Source organism: Oncorhynchus keta, chromosome 1 (assembly GCF_023373465.1).
Source record: "Oncorhynchus keta strain PuntledgeMale-10-30-2019 chromosome 1, Oket_V2, whole genome shotgun sequence".
Lineage (NCBI taxonomy): Eukaryota > Metazoa > Chordata > Actinopteri > Salmoniformes > Salmonidae > Oncorhynchus > Oncorhynchus keta.
The window spans coordinates 28,346,207-28,369,950 of record NC_068421.1 but is presented as its reverse complement, the minus strand read 5'-3'; the positions used below and the strand labels follow the sequence as shown (position 1 = coordinate 28,369,950).

The 23,744-nt window shown below is 44.8% G+C and overlaps 1 protein-coding gene across 1 annotated transcript; it reads right to left on the bottom strand.

Moving 5' to 3' along the window:
- Positions 1-447: 447 nt before the first annotated feature.
- On the bottom strand, positions 448-19,454 carry wdr81 (WD repeat domain 81). Its single transcript, XM_035743693.2, has 12 exons — positions 19,307-19,454; positions 15,129-15,653; positions 11,351-14,919; positions 8,258-8,365; positions 7,739-7,941; positions 7,311-7,492; positions 5,688-5,853; positions 5,345-5,510; positions 4,342-5,196; positions 4,006-4,151; positions 3,497-3,679; positions 448-2,489 (listed from the first exon to the last, which is right to left on the bottom strand). The coding sequence occupies exons 2-12, from the start codon at positions 15,479-15,481 to the stop codon at positions 2,163-2,165; spliced, it is 6,258 nt and encodes a 2,085-aa protein (XP_035599586.1). The 5' UTR covers positions 15,482-15,653; positions 19,307-19,454; the 3' UTR covers positions 448-2,162.
- Positions 19,455-23,744: the final 4,290 nt, after the last annotated feature.

Here is a 23,744-nt window from a genome sequence, read left to right as displayed (position 1 = left end):
AGACTGAAACACTAGGACTAGGTGTGAAGCAACACGTCATATGGCTTGATTACATGAGTGAGTTGTAACAGTGTTTGTGTGGGACAATAAATAAAAGCAGATAAAAAGTAATGTGGATGGAATCGCCGATTCCCAATTTACAATTGTACGTACAAGAAGTAGCCATCTGGGTACGGAGCAACTCCAAACCTGATCAAATCTGAATGTTGCTACACTGCATAAGACAAATCTTTTTACCACTCAACATAAACAGTAGGTGTTATCAGATCACATGACTGCAGCTAAGCTGACAGGCATTTTTCTACAAAAATCAAGAGGGGATTTGTCCAATAAAAACCAAGAATATTGCTCACTCGGAGTCACTTGAAACAGAGAGAAGAATGAGAGAGTAAGATTTGGTGAAGACTGACATTGAACAGACATTTTTGATTTAACCTGAAACAAGCACATTGTGTAGGTAATATTTTATTAAACCTGTTAAATAAAATAAGAACTTTGTGTACTTCTCATCAAAATGTTGTAATGGACATCAGTTTGACCTTTTTCTGAATGTCAAGGTGGTACTTGATTCCTTTTGAAAACAAAAGTACATGTTTTATTATTAGAATAGAAAAGTCACAGGAAACATAAAATAAAAATCTGAGTGAGCGAGCCTCGTGGGAACATGGTGACACTTGTGGCCTGTTAAACAAATGGATGAGTCAAGGTTGACCTTTCTCTCCTAAAACCAACCATAGGACTGTGTTGAGGTCAAGGATGGTAATGCACGTCATAAAAGTGAAGAAGAGCATAGACACCCTTGTGAGCAGGAGTAGACTGTCTTGAAGGTTGACCAAGAACAAGAGTGAAAACATTGGCAACAGGATAACAAGGTACATAGAAAATTCAGTCAGATAACAAATGCCTCCACCTAAGTACTGAAAATACATCAGGAGTTAGTTTCGATCACAAATTAATATACACAATTGTTTTTTTTTTTAATGGCTTTTTCTTGCCATTCTTTTCTTCCACTGCCAATTTGTGATTACATACAAGGCATACTTATTACATTATAAAAGTAAATTGTGTCTTGGCTATGCTCATTCGTCTATGCTATGGACAAGAGTCCAAACACATTGCTTGCTTAATGTCTGAGTTGGTTTCATCATGATACACTACATCAAATCAACATTCTTTAATTAGGCCTATATCACAAACTGATTATTTCTATCAACAGTTTAATCTTTCGGCAAACATGGTTTAGGGTTTTTCAAAAGAAATAACACTAATATTAAACCACTGATTCATTGTGAAATAATAATCTTAAAATGTGATCTATGAGAATAGCTTGATAATGGAGCTCCTTATTGTGCAGTAGGATTTGACCATGTGACCTTGGCACACAGCAATAACAGGTTGAAGAATCACATTGTGACCGCCGTCCCGCTCGTCAAGCTTTAAGCTGGAGATGATGCACACTGTCAAATGAAAAGGTCTTGTGTAGGTTTACATTTTTTTCTAAATTAAATAAAAGGTGAGAAAGTATTACTTCTTTAGAAAGACATGGCAAACAGACTAACATTTTTATTTATTTTATCTACGAATACTGCATAGTTATTCAGTGCGATCTAATGTCAGGGAGAGAATGGTGGTATGTTTGGGTGTGTGAAATGTCAGTCTTTTTGGTTGGTAGGTATGCATCTATTTGGAAAGGGCAAACACTACATCAGAGTCATTTTAGGCTCCACCTTCCTGAGCAGTTCCTCAGATCCATTCTTTTGAACAGAATATTGACCTAGTCACAGATAAGAATCTTCTTCATAATATAAGATCTATAGATGGTCATAATCAAGTGTTTCGTTGCCCCGTATGGTAGATCTATTCTCGACAGTGACATAACACTTCATCTTTATTTTGGTCGTTGACTACAGCAGAGAAGACAAGCAAAGTGCTCTCAGTTAGAGGCTCATAACTACTGTCTTGGTGCTCCTCTCTTCCTCACCCTTGTAAAAGGACGTTTTGAGGCCCCCGCCACTTGCCTCAGTGGGTCTAGCCTCGATCCCACACAGGGAGGAGCTGAGAGGCTCAGGATACAGGCAAAAGGCTTTAGGAATAGGACACCTTCAGCAAAAGTCAACAGCAGAATCTATAGCTAGCTGAGCCAGTGCGTTATGTGTTAGCCCCTAAGCTAGCAGCCTGATGGCCCCGTTCTCTGAACCCAGCAGCAGGAGCCTCTTGGTGGGCAGCACAGCCAGGCTGGTGAGAGTCCCACGGAAGTTCTCTGAGCTAAGCTTGGTGCTGCTGGCCGGGCTGGCAGAGATGTTCATCATGGAGTACACCCCTATCTTGTTGGCCAAGGTACCTGCCACGATCTCTGCCCCGTACAGGTCGAAGGCATGGACCGGGTCAGAGGGACACTTGTACTGGTGGAGGGGCTTGTGCTCCAGATCCTTCCACACGGTCAGAGTGTGGTCAGTGGACGAACTGATGATCAGATTTCCCCCAGCAGCCTGCAAAATACACAGGTCCATAGTCAGATACCACAGCCAGAGACAACAGCAACAGGGCATCGTGTGTGTTTACACAAACACCAAGCCACACTCACACCCACACTTACATAACTAGAAGACAAAGAGCACTTGTGTCCTAATATTCTTTGCCAGGACATTTCTATCATCAGTGCTATTGAGGTGTGTTAGATTGAAGAGTTTCCCCGCCAAAGGCGCACCTCAAATATGGGAGTACTGAGAGTAATACATAAATATTACAGCAATGAGTAGTAAGGGTCAGCTCTGGATGGACCAGTGAGACTCAGTATAATTTTTAATGAGTAACTCCTGTCCATATTTACCTGAACTTGAGCCTCTAAAGCCAGAGAATCCTTGACCCCACCAATCAGGGCTAAATCAAGTTTGCTCAGCTCTAGTGCTTTGTTGACTGCTTCTGAACAAACCCTCTGGGTACAACTGTCACTTGACTGATGTTAAAATTTCACCACCCCCGCCAATATGCAACAGCAGAACAAAAGAGTAAGCTGCAACTCTGCCTCTTGTTTATATCAGCTGACTGACCACTGAACATTTCATAGCCCTACATACTCCCTGAGGAGCATGTGAAGGACTGACTGGCCAGAGATAGTGCCTGCGTCTGAAATGGCATCCTATTCCCTGTAGTGCACTACTTCTGACCAGGGCCCAAAGGGAGAGAATATAGTGCCATTTGGGACGCACCCAGCATGTCTAGCAGCAGAAACATGTTGATGGGAAAAGGCCCATTACGTACCAAAGCCCCGCAGGCCAAATAACTGACAGAGTGGGAGCAGTCAGTGGTAGGAGACAAGGTCCACTTTATATCTCTCAATATTCTTCATTTATGCCGCTGGTGAAATCCAATAGCTAACCGCAGTAAAAAATAAGCACTATTCAACGGGAACATGAATGTGTATTTATTTGAAACCATTGCTCTATCCATAGTCACTGTGAAATTACCAATACACACAGACTGAACAAACACACACCTTAATCTGCAGGATGTCTCCCTCGTGAGCGGGCCAGCCTCTCAGCACCAGGCCTGTGCGTGCGTCTAGCAGCACGATGAAGCCAGAGGAGAAGCCTGCAGCCACGGTGCGCCCTCCAGGGCTTACGGCCAGGTAGCGGATCAGACCGGCACTCACGTTGTTGTACGCCAGCCGGAACTCATGCTGTCCAAAGGGAGCACACAGGGAAAGCCATAGACAATATAAGAATAAGTGTATAAATAAGAGTGCTCTATATTTATGGGAAGAGCATCGTCTTTGGCAGGCCAAGAATAGGCAAAGAAGCAGCAATAGGCAAAAGCTATTATATTCCATTACACTGATCAATAACATGGGATAGAAAGAAAATCATGAATCCATCCCAAATGGCACTCTATCTCCTAGATCGTGCACTACTTTGACCAGACCAGGAGATTAACATAAAAAGGATGGAGACTAAACAGGGAAGAAGTGAGCAGGGTAGTTATTCTCCAGCTGGGTTTGGTAGGTACCTGCAGGCCTGGTTTGCGTGGGTCGATGAAGCGGAGGACAGAGTCTGCACTGCCAAACACCACACTACAGTGAGGAGCAGGCATGGTGGTCACTGCTGTGATGGGGTTCTTTCCATCCAGGGCCTCATAGGAGCGGATCTGTTTACCTGGACACACACAGAGAGGGCTTTATTTCCCAATACTGTATGTTCAGAAGCTTTCACATTTTATTTACCTAATTTCTTATTAAATATGTAGTGGTATTAAAATAAAAATCACTCTGTTAAATGGAAAATATTGTGTACTCCAACAGAACAGAATCAGAGATTCAACTCAACAGGTCTCCTCCCCACTGACCTGTGAACTGGTCCCAGAGGTGCACGGTGCCGTCACAGCTGACCACCTCCTGGAGCGCTTCCAGTTGGCCAACATAGAACACAGACTTCTTATGATCCGTGTAGGTCAGCCTTGGCTCCACCTCCCGTGTCCCGTCGCCGTGGTTATAGAGGGGCCACAGCTTCACAGTCTTGTCCTTGCTGCCAGACAGAAAGTAGTCCTCTCCAGCCAGTGGTGCCAAACACTTAGCCGCGCCCGAATGGCCCAGGAAGCTTTGCAGGCGGATCTGGTGGAAGTGGAAGTGGGGATCCTGCTGATTGAGACCGATCTCATACTGCCAGTAGGCCAGCCAGTTGCCCTGCAGGGAACGGCCACTGCGAGGGAGCTCTTGCTTCAGAGCGCTGTCCTCAGGGGTAGGACCCACCATCCAGGAGTAAGAGGAGAAGGAGGGGCCCAGGGATGGAGTGGTGAAAGTGGAGGCAGATGTGATGACAGGCTGAGTATGACTAGGCCGGGGGTGGCCCCAGTTGTCTAACGAGCCCAGGTTGGGGCTCCCACACGCTGGCTCAGAGTCTCGGGCCACCTGGATGCGGTTGCCTACCAGATGGCTGCCGAAGGTGCCTGACTCTGGGAGGGTGTCTGAGCCCAGGGGTGTGGAGGAGCTGTAGGGGGCAGGGAAGGGGCTGCGGCCCACATGGCGTCCCAGACCTGGGGAGGGGCCAATGGAGCAGGTGGTGGGGGGCATTTCTACCCTGTCCTTGGACCCTGCTGGGGGGTTGGCATTAGGACTGCCAGGGCTCACCCTGGAGTGGTAGGACTGGGCCAAACTCCAGACCAGCTCGTGGTTGGAAACCAGCTTACGGATCGCTACATCGCCTTGAAGGGCCAAAGGACACAATGCTTTGAGTACCATTAAGGACATAAGGAACATGTAGAATTCAGATTTTAAGATGGATTGTATGTATTTATAAACTGGTTTGTGTGTGTGTGTCTACCTGTCTGTGTATGTGTGTGTGTGTGTCACCTATGAGGCAGTAGAAGGGGATGTAGGAGGCGTATGCCATCTCAGGGTTAAACACGGCCTGCAGTTCCTCCAGAACCCCCAGCTCACACGTCACCTCTGACCCGTCCGGCGTACGCACATCCAACAAGATGTATTCTCCCACCTCCCTGCGGGGGGCGCTCTCCATCTACACCACACAGAGGAGAGGACAGAACAATGGAATTAAATAAAAGTCTCACCATTTAACATATGCTAAAAGATCGAGCTCACATATCAAAACTAATACATTTGAATTTTCTGGCTTTTAACCAGCCTAACTTCACTTAAACATTTTTGCCTGTTTTCCAGTAAGGGAAGTGTATACCTGTCCCTGTAGGCACTGCAGCAGGGAGAAGACTGTGAAGAAGCGTTTCAGGGTTTCTACCATGTGTTGCTGCACCATCTCCCTGCCGATGCGCAGACAGATGAGTGCCATCAGGCTGAGGGTCTTCAGACACACAGCCGAACGTGTCTGCACTCCACTGGGGAACCTGAGGACAGAACAGAGTGGCAGATTCAATAGAACTGTTTCATATGGTCTATTTCAACTCAATGTAACACTATGTGAATTTATGTGGGGGAATAATTTTCCGTCTCCAAGGTCCAATGTAACACAAAAATATAAACAATATAAACAACATATGAAGTGTTGGTCCCATGTTTCATGAGCTGAAATAAAACAGAATTCTCCACTCACAATAAGCTTATTTCTCTAAAATGTTTTTTCTTTACATCCCTGTTAGTGAGAATGTCTCTTTTGTCAAGATAATCCATCTACCTGGTGTGGCATATCAAGAAGTTGTCACACAACAATGCCACAGATGTCTCTAAGTTGAGGGAGCGTGCAATTGGCATGCTGATTGTAGGAATGTCCACTAGAGCTTTTGCCAGATAATTAAAAGTTCATTTCTCTACCATAAGCCACCTCCAACGGCCTCTAAAATGTTAGAGTTATACCATGGCTTGCATACTCAGGAATGTTACCCATTGAGCATGTTTGGGATGCTCTGGATTGACATGTACGATAGTGTGTTCCAGTTCCTGCCAATATCCAGCAACGTCGCACAGCCATTGAAGAGGAGTGGGACAACATTCCACAGGCCACTATCAGCAGCCGGATCAAAGCTATGTGAAGGTGATGTGTTACACTGCATAAGGCAAACACTAGATACAGACTTTTTTTTATCCACAGCCCTACCTTTCTTTTAAGGTCTCTGTATTCCCAGTCATGTGAAATCCATATATTAGGGACTAATGAATTCATTAAAATTGAATGATTTCATTATATGAACTGTAACTCAGTAAAATCTTTGACATTTTTGCATTTATATTTTTGTTAAGTGTACATTAAACTTCTGGTATATAAATGGAAACTACAGTAAAAAGTGCCTTTAGAGTGTTGTGAGGTGCATGAGGTTAACCAGCCTGGCCACTAGAAAGACCTCGATCCCTAGAATGTGTGCCTTCTAAAAAACAATTGCCAGGCACCAGCAGCAAACTCATTGTGCTCCAAGCCAGAGCACACTGCTTAGACCAATGCAGTTCAGGGTAGCCTAGTGGTTAGAGCGTTGGACTAGTAACTGGAAGGTTGCAAGTTCAAAACCCCGAGCTGACAAGGTACAAATCTGTCGTTCTGCCCCTGAACAGGCAGTTAACCTACTAGGCCGTCATTGAAAATAAGAATCTTGCCTAGTAAAATAAAGGTTAAAAAAAATGAATAATAAAATGCTCTAGCAAGCCGTGAGAATAGCGCGTTGTTTTAATGATTTGGTTTTAAGGCTTCCCCAAGCCATAGTCATAACCACTCAGAATGAATACCTAAACTTAACCCTGTGACCATGTGGAAATAATGCATCAAAAAATAGAGACGTTCATCCAGAATACATTGAATTCCCAAAGGAAGCTATAAGATCTTGTTGAGTTGTTAGTGTGCGTGCGGTTTACCCACCCCATCCTGGGTGAGGTGAGCAGGTCCAGCAGGGGCAGCAGAACATCCTGGTTGATCTTCATCAGCATGTCCATGAGGGTGGAGTCCGACAGAAACACAATGATCTTCTGGGTCAGAACCACGGCACCCAGCAGACCTGCCTCCTTACGGGTGTTCAGACGACAGGACACAGGGGGAGACACCTGGGGGGAAAACATGCCATACAGGGTTACAACTGTGAGCCAAAATAGAGGAATGACCTCCAGAGTAGTGAGACTGTGTAGAGCTTTCAGGAAATACTGAAGTCCATTACCATAAAAAACTAAGTATATATAGATTGCGTCTCAAATGGCACCAGCCACTGGTCAGAAATAGTCAGCCAAATAGGAAATAGGGAGCCATTTAGGATGCACACATAGCGAGGGCAATGAAATAAAAGACAGTATTACTAGGTATCCAATGTAGGGCAGGTACTGGTAGGTGAGTACAGGCTCTCCATAGAGGTGTGCGATGTAGATGAGACAGTCCAGAACTGGTCCTGCTGTCTGGTCTCCAACCACAGGCTTCTTCTCATACACACTGCCCATCCCAACACTCTCCAGGCTGCTCTCCTCCGACACCACCGGAGCCACAAACTGGTGCTTCTCCGGGCCTGATTGGTTAGAGGGAAACGAGAGAGAGTGCATACACTTGAGGGAAAAAAAACAGCCATTTCCATCAGTAGGTACTACAGAATGACAACCTCTGATTTAATATGGATATCTTAATTGATAAGGATCTCTGTAGTATACACAATCACATTTATTTTGAAGTGTGAACTGGCTGATTGTGTCATAACTCAACCAGGACAATAGAGAGTGCTGTGACTTGGTGTTTTCTGTAATATAGTATGTATGACCCGTTACAGCAAACTCCTCAGTATTTTAAAATCCTGTAGTTTCAGTGCCAACTCTTGATCAGTTACTCACCAATGTAACAGGTGGTGAGCAGCCGGAGCAGATTCCTGGCCACATATCGAGACGTCACTGTTGGTCCAAGCTTTGCAGACAGCCATCTAACTGTCTTGCAGACCGTATCTGTAGAGAGAAATCAGTTAAATACAGTCAACACAATATTGACAATTGATATTCTCATCACCCAGAACCAAATCTCTTGCTAATCGATTTGGATTCTGGAGGAAAAAGATTTCCAATCTCTCCTAACAAAATCCCCATCTCCTCTGCAAAAGCCCATTCCCAGTGGGGGATGAGATATCAAAACACACTGAGCAACTAAAACTTGAACTCTGCTGCCATGCCTGTTCATGTGGGGTAAAGTTCAGTTCAGCACTCATTTTTCATAGCCTGGGTTTAAGTGTTTGAAAACATTCCACTCCAAACATTGTTTGGCTTAAAAGAATAGAAGGAGCATATTGTTAGCAAAACAATAAGTCTGGAATTCAGGCTACATTGGTCCAGGGCAAAGTCCAGCACTGTAGCATTCAACTTGCTCTTTTCTGAATGTGTATAAAGCATTACACCCAGTAAACTACTGTAGAGATGTCATGACAAGGCATTGGTTAAGAATGAAGGGTGCTGCTGTAACTCTGTTGGTGTTGCTGGTCTGTCTGTCTGGGGCATGGGCTCAGGGGGAACGTGGAGGGAGGGTCAAAGGGACTGAAAGTACCAGCCCTGACATACGGACGGAGCTGAGAAACATGGAGGCCAAATTGAGGGACAGTGAGAAACAGGTGGATGAGCTGAAGAGAGAACACAGGTAATCTGTCACCATAGGACGTACACTGAAGGGAGCCCTACTGCAAACCAAAGGTGCTTATCATCGGCAGTGTATGATACATCTACTGTAGTCAAGGAGTGACGTGAGAGAACATCAACCAGTGGCAGATGTTGAGATGATTTATAGTAGGATGGCCAGAATTCGTGACTGAAATAAAAATAAAAAAATAATTCAGGAAAATTGCGTCGCATTAGCTAGGTTGGATTCTGTGCAAGAATTTCGGCTAGTGGCTACCGGACAGACTCATTTTCCCGTTGAACTCACTCTTCTCCAATCAGCAGGGCAAAAAATTTAAAAAAAGAGGTAAGATTGATATTTATTTTTAGGCATTACATGTAGTATTTTCATATTTTAGTTTATGCTTTGTTCATTTGAAATTCCTGTTCTTTTTAGAAGACTTCACAAAAACAAGCGTATCTCTGAACTGTCAACTGAGTGCATAACAAGCGTTATATTTTATTCAGATTGTGTCATAACTTATCTTCTTGCGACCCGCAGAAAACAACTTTGAAGATGACCACAAAATGCAAAATCCTCAACAGCTGTCTCAACTGATATGTTAATGATGTGTTAGAGCAACACCGCACTGAATGATACAGAACATGAAGAATCCTATTTTTCTAGGCAACATGTATTTTATAAACATAAACAAGTGAAACTTCATGGCCAAAGAGCATTTTCACCCACAGATTGGGTTGATATCATATGACTGTTTACTGTCAGTCCAAAACTTTTTTTCTCCCACACAAACGGCAAAGATTATTTTACTGGAACTCTCGTTAGAAGTTGAAAATGTGAACATTAGTTCTATTTAATATAATAAAAAAAAAAACTACTTTTGGGGTGATCCTCTAGCAAGACTACTTTTGGGGTGATACTCTAGCAAGACTACTTTTGGGGTGATACTCTAGCAAGACTACTTTTGGGGTGATACTCTAGCAAGACTACTTTTGGGGTGATACTCTAGCAAGACTACTTTTGGGGTGATACTCTAGCAAGACTACTTTTGGGGTGATACTCTAGCAAGACTACTTTTGGGGTGATACTCTAGCAAGACTACTTTTGGGGTGATACTCTAGCAAGACTACTTTTGGGGTGATACTCTAGCAAGACTACTTTTGGGGTGATACTCTAGCAAGACTACTTTTGGGGTGATACTCTAGCAAGACTACTTTTGGGGTGATACTCTAGCAAGACTACTTTTGGGGTGATACTCTAGCAAGACTACTTTTGGGGTGATACTCTAGCAAGACTACTTTTGGGGTGATACTCTAGCAAGACTACTTTTGGGGTGATACTCTAGCAAGACTACTTTTGGGGTGATACTCTACCAAGACTACTTTTGGGGTGATACTCTAGCAAGACTACTTTTGGGGTGTCACTATAGCAAGACTACTTTTGGGGTGTCACTATAGCAAGACTACTTTTGGGGTGTTACTATAGCAAGACTACTATTGGGTGATGGTAGTAAAAAGATCTGTAGTAACAGTCTAGGCGTTCATACATCAGATATTTGCTACAAACATTGATGGGTAGGGTATATTTCAGACTGCAACAGTGGAATGTCTTTCAAGTGCACTTTGGAGCAAATAGGCCTAATTGCTTCTCAATGTTGAATGCCTTTCTTTGTCATTTTAGCCTTGGATGCCAGAATGACAACCAGTGAGAGCCAGGTATGGGATCTGAAGACAGAATGCAGGTAAAACAGATGTGAATTTAACACCAATTTTACACAAACAATTAACTATTGTTCAATAAATCCCATTCAACATGATTTATTGAACAAACAGGATGAATTGGACAATAGTTACAATTGTTCATGTTGTGTTCTCGCCTGTGTCTGCTGAGCAGGCAGACCCATGGTGGCATTCTATACCTCTTTGTCTAACTCGGGAGCAATGCATGTCGGACCCATCAACAGTGAAACCATATTGGTCTACAAAACAGTCATCAAACATTGGCAAGGGCTACAACCAAACCACAGGTAGTGTCTTCAGTGCTTACACACCAACCTACATGTTCACAGCAGTGGAAGCTGCTGAGGGGAGGGTAGCTCATAATAATGGCTGGAAAGGAGCGAATGGAATCAAATACATGGAAACCATGTGTTTCATACCATTCCACTCAAGCCATTACCACAATTCCATCCTCCCCAATTAAGGTGCCACCAACATCCTGTGGTCCACAGTGGCCAGTAAGACAATGAGTCCAACATCCCTGGCAGGCAGCTCCAGTGTCTAAGAGACACCACACAGTGTGGTTATGGTATGTCAGTAGAATCTCACCTAGAAGGATCTTGTGCTCTTTCTCCTCCGAATCCTCTGAAGAGTCATGCTCATCCTCCACCATGTCTTTCTGTGCATCCTCCAGCTCCATGCCATTGACAAACTCTCCCTCCAGGGTGGCCACTGTCTCCTCTGTGCATCCAGATAGAGTCAGTTCTAGGCTGGGACCACTGCCCTCCCCTGTCCTCCTCTCCTTCCCCTCCTCAGTCTCCTCCTCCAGCTCCCCTCCCTCCTCTCCCTCACTGGCCTGCTTCAGGTCCTGGCTGCTGTCAGCTGACTTCAGACTGGCTCGGTCCCGAGTGGAGTCGGCGTCTCCGATAGAGACCTCGCTAGTGCTGCTCTTGTCGCTCAGTCTCCCCACGCTCAAAGACTCCTGGTCCTGCTCATTGCCTCCTGCTGCTGAGTTCTGGCTCTGCAATTTCCCCCCAGTGGCTCCCCCTGCTCCATTGTTGACATAAAAGCCATTCTGGAAGTCCTCCCCCTCTGAGAGGAACACCTGGTCGTTGAGGCTGATACCTGAGGAGTAGTCCACCAGCCCTGGGTCTCCCCCCACTCCTACACCCCCAGCCCCTCCACTGCCCCCTCCCACCTTCCCACTCACAGAGCCTGAGGACAGCCTGCCTTCCTGGTAGTCCTCCTCCTCCTCTCCTAGGTCACATGCCCCTCCCCTCAGGCCTTTGCTAGCCTCCCATTGGGGCTCAGAGCCCGAGCTGCAGCTCTCGAAGCCAGATATGATCTGGAGCACATGTGGCAGGAGGCTGGACAGGAAGGCCTGCAGACCCAGTCTGACGATCAACTGCAGAACAAAGCAGTCTGTGTAGAGGTAGAAGCGACCTCTGAGACACCGTGGGTTCTCATACACACTGACCAAGGGCTTCAGGAGATACTTGGCTGCATTTCGAGGCCCGAGTACCCTAGAGATGGGCTCAAACAGGTACCAGGCAGCATACACAGCAGTCGACTCCTCTAGCATGAGCGCCAGTACAAAGGGCAGGAGGATCTCCAACCCCTCAGCTGTGATGACTCCCTGTAACAGTGTCTCCAGCTGCTGCCATAGGTGGAAGACCACATCGCGACCTTGAAGGCTGCAGGTGGTCTCCATCTTGGAATGGTAGGAGTAGATGAAATGGTGCAGGGCAGGGAAATATGTGGGGAAAGGCAACGGGGAGAGGATGGGGCTCAGTAACTGACAGGGGTTTGGGGGCGGGAGACCCTCATAAATGGGGTCGTATTTAAAAAGAAGAGGTCGAGGACCACATGGTTTCTCTACTTTGGATTTGGAGGAGTGCTGGCGTAGATGTAGCAGTGTCTCCAGAGCATGATGCAGTGGCAGGGGCACGTCACGCAGGCTGGCCGAACATAGCTTTATCACAGCCTGGAAGCGCTCGCTCAGGGGAGTGCCTGATTTCACACCCCGCAGTTTAGACGAGTAGAAGATCTCGGCTATGAGGACACCAAGAGCCTGCATGTCCCTCTGGTAGAGTTCTGCTAGCGAGGGGAGACATTGTGGAGCTCCTGTCCTCTCCTTCCTGGAGTCAGACTGGTGCCAGACTTGTGCATGCAGGCTCTTCACCAGGAAGTTGTCGAGTTTCTCCAGCTCTTCCAGAGGTTGAAGGGGGCTGAAGCCCTCAGGCAGGGTGATCTTCAAGTCCTCTGTGTTGGTGGCACCACTCAAACTCCCCTCTCCATGCTTCTTGTTTATGATGCCCCCTCTCTGTAGCATGGCACTCCGTATGCCAGAGCCCAGGGCATTGGTGGCATTACCTGCTGTCCCCTCCCCAGGGAAAGAGCTGGGAGACTGGGACACCACCATGGCTGGGTGCTCTCCTCCAGTCTTCCCCCCAGACCTTGCGGTGCTGATTAGAGGTAGAGGAACAGAGGAGGTACTGGAGGTGCCAGTAGAGATCCCTCCACTGAGTGAGTCCAGAGCCTCCATACCTTGTTCTAGCTCTTCATCTCGGTCCACCATGGTCCAGCCACTGGACTCACACCCCATGGCCTCTGGGACCATTCCGTCCACCATGGCATCTAGCGTTGGGGTCTGTAGAGGTGGCACGTTGAGAGTTGCGGGGCCCAGGAGAGGGGGTTCAGGTGGCGAGTACTGGTAAGGTGCAAGGCGGGGCGGGTGGGGCTGGTCAAACAGCTGGACCACCCCGTAGCTAGTCAGATGGGTGTGGTTGTCCACCAGATGCAGGCACACATTCTTGGCCTTGACGGCTTCTTTACCGGACAGCTTGTAGCCGAACGTCAGGTCTATCCAGTAGTGCAGCTGCTGAGACACCTCTCGGCTCTCCAGGAGGCATCTGTGAACCTCAATGAACTCCTCACAGGAGTTACACCACGGGGGAACTTCCAGATCTGGCATGTCAGGGTGGATGGAGCGGAATATGGAGGGATCTGTGTAGAACTCTGGGATACACTCATCCGGGGTCCAGCTCTGGATGCGTTCCATACTGGCTGGGTATTCATTCGGTTCCCACTGAGACCTGACGTGGCTGCACAGCACTGACTTGGGTGTCTGCCGGGCCCTGTAGACATAGTAGGTGATGTCTGACAACACATCTGAGATGTGATGGGGCACGTGTAGGTGTTCAGACTGCCCTGAACCACCGGCACCTACAGATCCACCCAGACCCAGGTCTCCTATAATACTGACTGCCCCACCTCCATTAGCCACCGCTGCTGCAAGGGCTTCTTTGGTCATCTCATAGGTAAAGTCCAGTTGTTTGTCTCCTTTATTCAGCCTGAACTTGGACCGCCTGAGGTCACGGAACCTCCCATATGGCACAGTGAAGTCCACCACCCAGGGCAGGACCGGGTGGTAGTTAGGGTCTCCCTCCCTCCGTCCAGCTAACCGGTTCAGCTCCATCAGGTAGCGGAAGTTGCTGACTCTACCATGGACCCAGTCCAGGACCAAGGACTTTAGCTCATCAAAACAATCTCTGCACAGCCTCTTATCACGGTCACTGTACACACCTTGGCCCTGGTCCCTCGCCTTGATGCTTCTTGGCGCTTGTCCCTCAGTAACATAGCATTCAGCATCTCTGTCATCCCCCAACACTTCATAATGGGCCAGGGTGACCTTGAGGCGGCTGCAGAGCTGTTCGTCCACCGCTATGTCCTGCAGGGAGAGCTCTCCACAGGACAGCCCTGATGCCTGACAGGCCCGCAACGCGATCAGTAATTGGTAGAGGATGAACAGCACTTTGGCATGGCTGTTGGCCAGCTTGGCTGGGCTGTAGGTGACGATGTCATGGAGTGAGTACTGGGTGTATGGGAGAACCACGTAGAGCATCTCTGCTGACTCTAGTAGGCACTCAGCAGGGAGGACGTTAGGACATAGTTGATCTGAGGGGTGCTTAGAGGAGGAGCTGCTTGGGGATAATGGGTTGTCTTTGTCCTTATCTCTGGCAGGGGAGAGGGATGGCGACACGGGGATGGAGACAAATGTTGAGCAGAAGAGCTTCTGCAGCGCTTGGCGCACCGCATCTATGGCTGCTACATGCATCTGCTCTGTAGCCCCTGAATAGGGCTGCACGTGGCTGTGATGAGCATCGCACCACAGATTTCTGTGAAAGGACCAAAACAGATATGAGTACGGTAGAGACTCAATCATGTTTTATTAGACATATCCATAAATGTAATACATTTTGAGGGTCACATTTTACAATTAATTTATTAGGAGTTTAACATTAGAACTTATATAGAAATTCTTAAAATACTGTATAACATTATTTCACAATTAAAAGTATTTATGGCATTAAAATTGGAAAAATACCTGAAATTACGTTGTGATACACCTTGCATGGTCTTCATGAAAGAATCCTGGGAGACTAGTTGGCAGCCTGGGTCCCTTGTCAGCCTGTAGCTCAGCTTGATCTTCCTTAGGCCCTGGATGCACACTCGGGTCCAGCCAGGAGGCAGCTTCACAAGGGAGCACTGGAGGTAAGTGCGAATCTCTGCTTCACTAACGCTCTCTGAACGGGCACAACGGATGACCCTCCTCTCCCTTAGGCCCATCACCCAGCGGGTGGGGACCAGGGCCACCAGCTCTTGAGGCCGGGGCCCTGGACCTAGCTGCCGACGGTCCACCCCTAGGTCCTTCTCTATAGCCGACACTAGCCACTCCATGGTGACCTACTCTTCAGACCTGACAGACAGGAGTGACAGACAAGAGAGTCACACTGTCCTGCTGTCGTCCCACTCCCCCCTCACTATCAGCACAGAGGATGCCTCTCTCACCCTTCCATGGAAGGCGTTAAGTGCTGACCTGTAGCAGCAGGGTTGTGACTGACAAGGTTTCCTGTGAAGACATTTGAAACAGAATATAAACAGAATTTTGGTAAGATGGACCTGGTTTTAATGGTTTAAATAAAAATCTGCATATAAAAAAAAGACTTAATTATACAGTAAAACTAACGAGTGAGCTTGTCCAGGGGTGGTGCTGCTGACATGAATGATAGCTAAGCTGCTACTGCTTATTATCTATCCTGTTGCCTAGTCACTTGGCCCCTACCCATATGTACATATCTACCTCAATGACCTCGTACCCCTGCACATCGACTCGGTACTGTATAAAGTTAGCGTTACTCATTGTGTATTTATTCCTTCTGTTATCTTTCTCTCTGCGTTGTTGGAAAGGGGCCGTAAGCATTTCAATGTTAGTCTACACCAGTTGTTTACAAAGCATGTGACAAATAAAATTTGAGCTGTGAGGTTGTCAACTTCACTCGTTAGGCTAAGCTCTACTCAAGTGACTCTCTTACTGCCTATCTAATGGCTTTTCAAGGAAATAAATTGATCCAGCAAGCTAATCAACCCAAGTGCAGCAAGTGAAAGCTCGGTGGAAAATGAAGGAATATGAAGTGACAGCTGCTAGCTTTTATTATACTTCATCTCCCACTGAGCCATTGGATAAGCAGTAGTAGAGTCATGTGAGCAGAGCTTAGCCAAATAAGACGAGAACTGTCTACATGCCACGCATCACTTACTACGGCCATTGAGACTCCCAGCTAGCTAGAACAGGGTCTGCCATTGAGACTAGAGGTCGACCGATTAATCGGAATGGACAATTTATTAGGGCCGATTTCAAGTTTTCATAACTATCGGAAATCTGTATTTTTGGATGCGTTTTTTTTTTAATTAAAAATGTTATTTAACGAGGCAAGTCAGTTAAGAGCACATTCTTATTTTCAATGACGGCCTAGGAACTGTGGGTTAACTGCCTTGTTCAGGGGCAGAACGACAGATTTTTACCTTGTCAGCTCAGGGATTCAATCTTGCAACCTTACGGTTAACTTGTCCAATGCTCTAACCACCTGCCTCACGAGGAGCCTGCCTGTTACGCGAATGCAGTAAGAAGCCAAGGTAAGTTGCTAGCTAGCATTAAACTTATAAAAAAAACAATCAATCATAACCACTAGTTATAACTACACATGGTTGATGATATTACTAGTTTATCTAGCGTGTCTTGCGTTGCATATAATCGATGCGTTGCTCGAATGTGTACCTAATCATAAACCTCAATGCCTTTCTTAAAATCAATACACAGAAGTATATATTTTTAAACCTGCCTATTTAGCTAAAAGAAAGGTTAGCAGGCAATATTAACCAGGTGAAATTGTGTCACTTCTCTTGCGTTCATTGCACGCAGAGTCAGGGTATATGCAACAGTTTGGGCCGCCTGGCTCATTGCGAACTAATTTGCCAGAAATTTACGTAATTATGACATAACATTGAAGGTTGTGCAATGTAACAGCAATATTTAGACTGATGGATGCCACCCGTTAGATGAAATACGGAACGGTTCCGTATTTCACTGAAAGAATAAACGTTTCGTTTTGGAAATGATAGTTTCCGGATTCGACCATATTAATGACGAAAGGCTCGTATTTCTGTGTGTTATAATTAAGTCTATGATTTGATAGAGCAGTCTGAGCGGTGGTAGGCACCGGCAGGCTCGTAAGCATTCATTCAAACAGCACTTTCGTGAGTTTTGCCAGCAGCTCATCGCAATGCTTCTAACATTGAGCTGTTTATGAATTCAAGCCTATCAACTCCCGAGATTAGGCTGGTGTAACCGATGGGAAATGGCTAGCTAGTTGGCGGGGTGCGTGCTAATAGGGTTTCAAATGTCACTCGCTCTGAGATTTGGAGTAGTTGTTCCCCTTGCTCTGCATGGGTAACGCTGCTTTGAGGATGGCTGTTGTCGATGCGTTCCTGGTTCGAGCCCAGGTAGCGGCAAGGAGAGGGATGGAAGCTATACTGTTACACTGGCAATACTAAAGTGCCTATAAGAACATCCAATAGTCAACGGTATATGAAATACAAATTTTATAGAGAGAAATAGTCCTATAATAACTACAACCTAAAACTTCTTACCTGGGAATATTGAAGACTCATGTTAAAAGGAACCACCAGCTTTCATATGTTCTGAGCAAGGAACTTAAAATGTTAGCTTTCCTACATGGCACATATTGAACTTCTACTTTCTTCTCCAACACTTTGTTTTTGCATTATTTAAACCAAATTGAACATGTTTCAATATTTATTTGAGGCTATTGGTGTATTATATTAAGTTAAAATAAGTGTTAATTCAGTATTGTTGTAATTGTCATTATTACAAATAAATAATAAAATCGGGCCGATTAATCTGTATCTGCTTTTTTTGGTCCTCCAATAATCGGTATCGGCGTTGAAAAATCGTAATCGGTCGACCTCTAATTGAGACTGCTCGCTAGCTAGGACAGGGTCTCCCATTGAGACTGCTCGCTAGCTAGGACAGGGTCTCCCATTGAGACTGCTAGCTAGCTAGGACAGGGTCTCCCATTGAGACTGCTAGCTAGCTAGGACAGGGTCTCCCATTGAGACTGCTAGCTAGCTAGGACAGGGTCTCCCATTGAGACTGCTAGCTAGCTAGGACAGGGTCTCCCATTGAGACTGCTAGCTAGCTAGGACAGGGTCTCCCATTGAGACTGCTAGCTAGCTAGGACAGGGTCTCCCATTGAGACTGCTAGCTAGCTAGGACAGGGTCTCCCGTTGAGACTGCTAGCTAGCTAGGACAGGGTCTCCCATTGAGACTGCTAGCTAGCTAGGACAGGGTCTCCCAAACTAGGTCCTGGAGCCCCTCCCTGGGCGCACCTTTCGGTTTTTGCCCAAGCACTACACAACAGATTTCAATAACTAACTCATGATCAAGCTTGGATTGTTTCAATCAGCTGTCTAGTATTAGGGAAAAATTTGTTATTTTAAAGTTAAAATCCTTCTTTGGTGGGGTTTTTCAGCGGTTGGCATTCAACGTTGGTGCATTACGTTACCGCCAACTAATGTACTGGAGTGTGGGCCAGAGACAGCGCTAGCAGCCTCAACGGCAGTTGGCGCTGCATGTAGTTTTAACCAGTATTGCATAGACATTACTAAACGTGACTGGTACCAGAGACAGAAGAGGAAGCGAGACACCACTCGCTGTTTTTTTCTGGTTCAATGAAAGTCAATAAAATAGCTAAGTAGACAAGACTCAGGTGCCATTGCTTTAGTGTGTATGTGATACATATAGTTTTTTTTCCATGGTAAATGGCCTTAATGAACTACCTTCATGTATCCACCATCTTTGGTATAGTACTAGCAATGTCAGTGTTGTAACTAGCTACTATAACTATTCCATTTCAGTCTCCGAGTCCTACGAAACTTTATAATAATGCATACACAGAAACTGAAATGCATTCAGCGAGACACTCGCTAGCTAACTTAAAATACAAGACATAAAAGATTGCCAGCAATTTCATTAGCTAACGTTAGCTAGCTGCAAGCTGTCTCCCTAACTTAGCTCCCTATTTATTTTGCTAGCTAACTTAGCTTGTATGAGCTCCTCACGTACCAGTGACAGTAACTTATACAACGTCTGGTTCCGAAATAAATTCGTATGTTCTATTTGAGTGGATGCACAAGTGTACTCACTCTTTCAGAAGCAACTTCGGTTAATTGGGTAACAGGAAAGAAGTAGCCAGCCGAGGATGTTTTGAATCCGATAACTCACATGACCCCCTTCCCTATTCCGTGCGCGCTCATGTGATTCCTTCTTCTTCTTCGATACGGTTTAACGGCAGTTGGCATCCAATAAAACGTTGCATTACCACCACCTACTACACTGGAGTATAACTCCCCTATACTTTACTTGAAAATAAATAAATACCCTACCATCTAACACTACACTCACAAAAAAACATACTCCACTATTTAAATAGTCTGAAAGGATGGGACACCACCACTTAACACACCCTGTAGCTCTTCTGACGTCAAGTCTCGCACACCCAAATAACTCTGCAGCTGCCACCACAGCCTACATTTTCTGTGACTTACTGTTCCATCCTTACAGTACAGTTAATAGCCATTGCTATGAATGCAAAAAATCCAATATTACTGAAACATATACCACTTGTTGGTTTATCCCTCTGTACTGGTACAGATCTACTACTCACATCACTCCTTTCAGGATCCTTCCCCCATCTTCCTCTTCCTACTTTCTTCACTGCCTCAGAATATGACAACTTCTACACTACTCTAACCCTGGAAACCTTAACCTGCCTCTTTCGCACTGGACATTTCTGAACCCCAGCACCATCGGCACCCCTAAAATTAACACATACCACTAATTTCCACAATGCTACACATTTCTTTGTCTCATGCCCTTCCGTACACTTCTCACACCTAGGAACATCCCTCCTACACACTGCTGCCACATGCCCATAAGCTTGACACCTGTAACAACATAATGTATTTGGCACAAAAGCTTGGACAGGATAACTTTAATTAGAGGTCGACTGATTTATCGGCATGGCTGATTAATTAAGGTCGATTTCAAGTTTTTATAACAATCGGTATTCAGCATTTTTGGTGCCTGTTAATTTATCATCGAATCACAGCCTACTTCGCCAAACAGGTGATGATTTAACTAAAGCACAATAGTTGCATGAATGTACCTAACCAAAAACATCAATGCCTTTTTTTAAATCAATACACAGAAGTATATATTTTAAACATGCATATTTAGTTCAAAGAAATTAATGTTAGCAGGCAATATTAACTTGGGAAATTGTGTCACTTCTCTTGCGTTCATTGCACGCAGAGTCAGGGTATATGCAACAGTTTGGGCCACCTGGCTCATTGCGAACTAATTTGCCAGAATGTTACATAATTATGACATAACATTGAAGGATGTGCAATGTAACATAAATATTTAGACTTAGGGATGCCACCTGTTCGATAAAATACAGAATGGTTCTATACTATACTCTTTTTCAAAATGACAGTTTCCAGCTTCGACCATATTAATGACCAAAGGCTTGTATTTATGTGTGTGTTATTATATTATTATTATAATTAAGACTATGACTTGAAAGAGCAGTCTGACTGAGCGGTGGTAGGCAGCAACAGGCTCTTAAGCATTCATTCAAACTTTACTGCATTTCCCAGCAGCTCTTTGCAATGCTTGAAGCACAGCGCTGTTTATGACTTCAAGCCTATCAACTCCTGAGATTAGGCTGGCAATACTAAAGTGTCTATTAGAACATCCAATAGTCAAAAGTCTATGAAATACAAATGGTTTAGAGAGAAATAGTTGACGCGTCATAATTCCTATAATAACTACAACCTAAAACTTCTTAACTTGGAATATTGAACCACCAGCTTTCATATGTTCTGAGCAAGGAACTTAAACGTTAGCTTTTTTACATGGCACATATTGCACTTTTACTTTCTTCTCCAACACTGTTTTTGCATTATTTAAACCAAATTGAGCATGTTTCATTATTTATTTGAGACTAAATATATTTTATTTATGTATTATATTAAGTTAAAATAAAAGTGTGCATTCAGTGTTGTTGTAATTGTCAGTATTACACACACATATATATATATACAATATATACATATATATAAAATCGGACAATTAATCGGTATCTACTTTTTTTGGTCCTCCAATAAACAGTATCAGTATCGGCGTTGAAAAATCAGAATTGGTCAACCTCTAATTTATATATCCTAACATCTATGTTGGGCAAAGACTCAACATCAACATTCAAAAGAACAGACAAAGACTCTTCTGTTTCACCACTCACACCACCCTGTCTGCGTCGCACCAAACGACGAGCATCACAAACACCGGGAATCTTCCCCTACAGTTGGTCAGCTTTCACATTTACATCTACCCCAGTAATCACTCCTTTCAATGGCACCCTTTTCTTGAATCAAAATAATTCACATATCTTGCCCCTTATTCGTTTAACGCAGAGCACCTGCTCCTTCTGATCAGAAGAAACACAACCATCAGATACTTCGCCCTCATTCACTTCCATTTCTCCTCCTGTCTCCAACTCATTCTGCTTACACTTTGTACCATTCTTCTTTAACAAACCATCTCCCTTTTTCCCATCATTTTTAACCGACTCAAGCTCACCCTCTTCCTCCCTCTCTCTCTTAGACCTCCTCTGCCTCTCCTTTTCCCTCCATTCCTCCTCCGTATTCCAGGTATACGTCTCCTTATGATAATATAGCACTTCTCCTGACATACATCTTGTTATTGCCTTCTCAAGGGACTCCATTTAACTGCCGGTCACGATCTCCGTACAATCAGCTCGAACCCCTCGGGATGTAGCACTCAACAGTCCCTTTGGTGTGAGATCTCTATACATTTCTATCATATATGACGCTATTTGTTGGATGGGGAGAAAAGTAGGATACCTTTAAAACTCAACAATAAGTTCAGAGCAAATTCCTGCTTTGCATTGCATTGACTCCAATCAACGTAAAGAAAATATGGTCTTCATGTTTTAATAAGGAGTGCAAGCATACTGTAGCAGCAGCTTGTGAACGGTGGCTGAGTTACCATTAGGCAACTAAGGCAATTGCCTAGCTTTTGAACGGTTGGGACTATTATGACCCCATGCCTGAAAGCTAATACTCTTAGGGACACAAACATGTCTTCTATTTTCCTACAACGCTCATAAGCAATGCAGGACACTTTAGAATGGACTGTGACAAAACCACAGTGGTGTAAAGTAACTAAGTAAAAATACATGGGCAGGGGCCTCCAAATCACTAAAAGACAATTGCATGATCTGAAATGTGTGGTCAGAGACTCTGTATGGAGGGTGTGACGCAAATACGGAGCCTCCAGAGGCATGCAGAGGCCAAATTGAGCACTATACCACATGATGCGCACATTCCACATGTTGTAACAATGCGGAGGGCTTCATATAGCTCTGCATTGACATGATTGGTTGAAGGTAGGTGCGGGCGGGAGGTCCTGTATAAACACAAACTCACTTCCTTGACAACTTCCTTCACAACAGCTCTGCTCAACAGCTTTGGTGCCGGCAGGTTTTTCTTTTTCCCAACGTAGTTAAGCCAAAACCAGCAAACGAACGCTAGCCAATGGAAAGCATAGTAGAACGCCCCGTTATTCAGAGGGGGGTTCTACTACGCTTTCCATTGGCTAGCGTTTTTTTTGCTCACGGCAACTTTTGCCTCACAGCCTGTTGAGAGACATGGACGAACACACAACACCACATTTGTCCATTTAAGAGTTTTAAAAAGTTGAGTTGTTTAAAAAGTTGAGTTGTAAAAATGTCTCAGAGAACTCTGCTGAATTCCCTCAATTGAAGGTCAGCTAAGTTAACCTAGGCTAGTTAATGTTACTAGCTCGGTATGTAAAAGTTGTTATATTATCATTAGTTGTCTATTATCAGGTAAAAGCACATGCTTATTATTTATAATTTGTGAAATATTTATTTATAACGGCAAACATTATTAATCAGTGACTGAAATTTCGCTCTACGTGATATTCACTTCCGGACTTGTAGACCGCCTCTCTGAATAACGGGGCGTGGTTTTGGCTTACCTGCGTTGGGAAAAAGAAAAGACGCGCTCTGCGTTGTCCGCATTGCGTAAGAAGTAGGAATGCCCTGACTTATGCAGAACCGTATCATCGTAAATACTGCATAGCCAATGCAGAGGTCAGACTGACCATGAAGCGCCTTTAAATCCGCTCGTTTTTCTTCAACAAATATGTTGTTCATAAATGTAAAAAAAAAAAAAAGGATAATAAATGTTGTTCATAAATGTTGCAGAATTTGCAGGACATCTAATAAAAGGAGCAGCTATTCATACAACAGTTATTTTGTGTCTTATTATAAAGCAATTTTAGACATTGTAACGCCGACTATATAAACACTTTTTTTATTTACACGTTTAACCAATGGCAAGTTCCATAGAGGCACGTTGGCTCGGCAACCTGGTCTACGGTCAGTTTCACGTTTTACCCCCTGTTGCTGACTGTGGGTTTTTGCGAGTGTAAAATGATCCTAGATCTATAAGAGAAACCGGAAGGCTTAGCAGT

Bases quoted from the DNA above. Each gene is read 5' to 3' on its own strand.
- wdr81 (XM_035743693.2), bottom strand. From the start codon at position 15,481: ATGGAGTGGCTAGTGTCGGCTATAGAGAAGGACCTAGGGGTGGACCGT. The intron at 7,942-8,257 runs GTGAGTAACTGA...CTAACCAATCAG, and splicing joins GCTCACCACCTGTTACATTG to GCCCGGAGAAGCACCAGTTT. The intron at 3,680-4,005 runs GTACCTACCAAA...CCCTTTGGACAG, and splicing joins CACGCAAACCAGGCCTGCAG to CATGAGTTCCGGCTGGCGTA.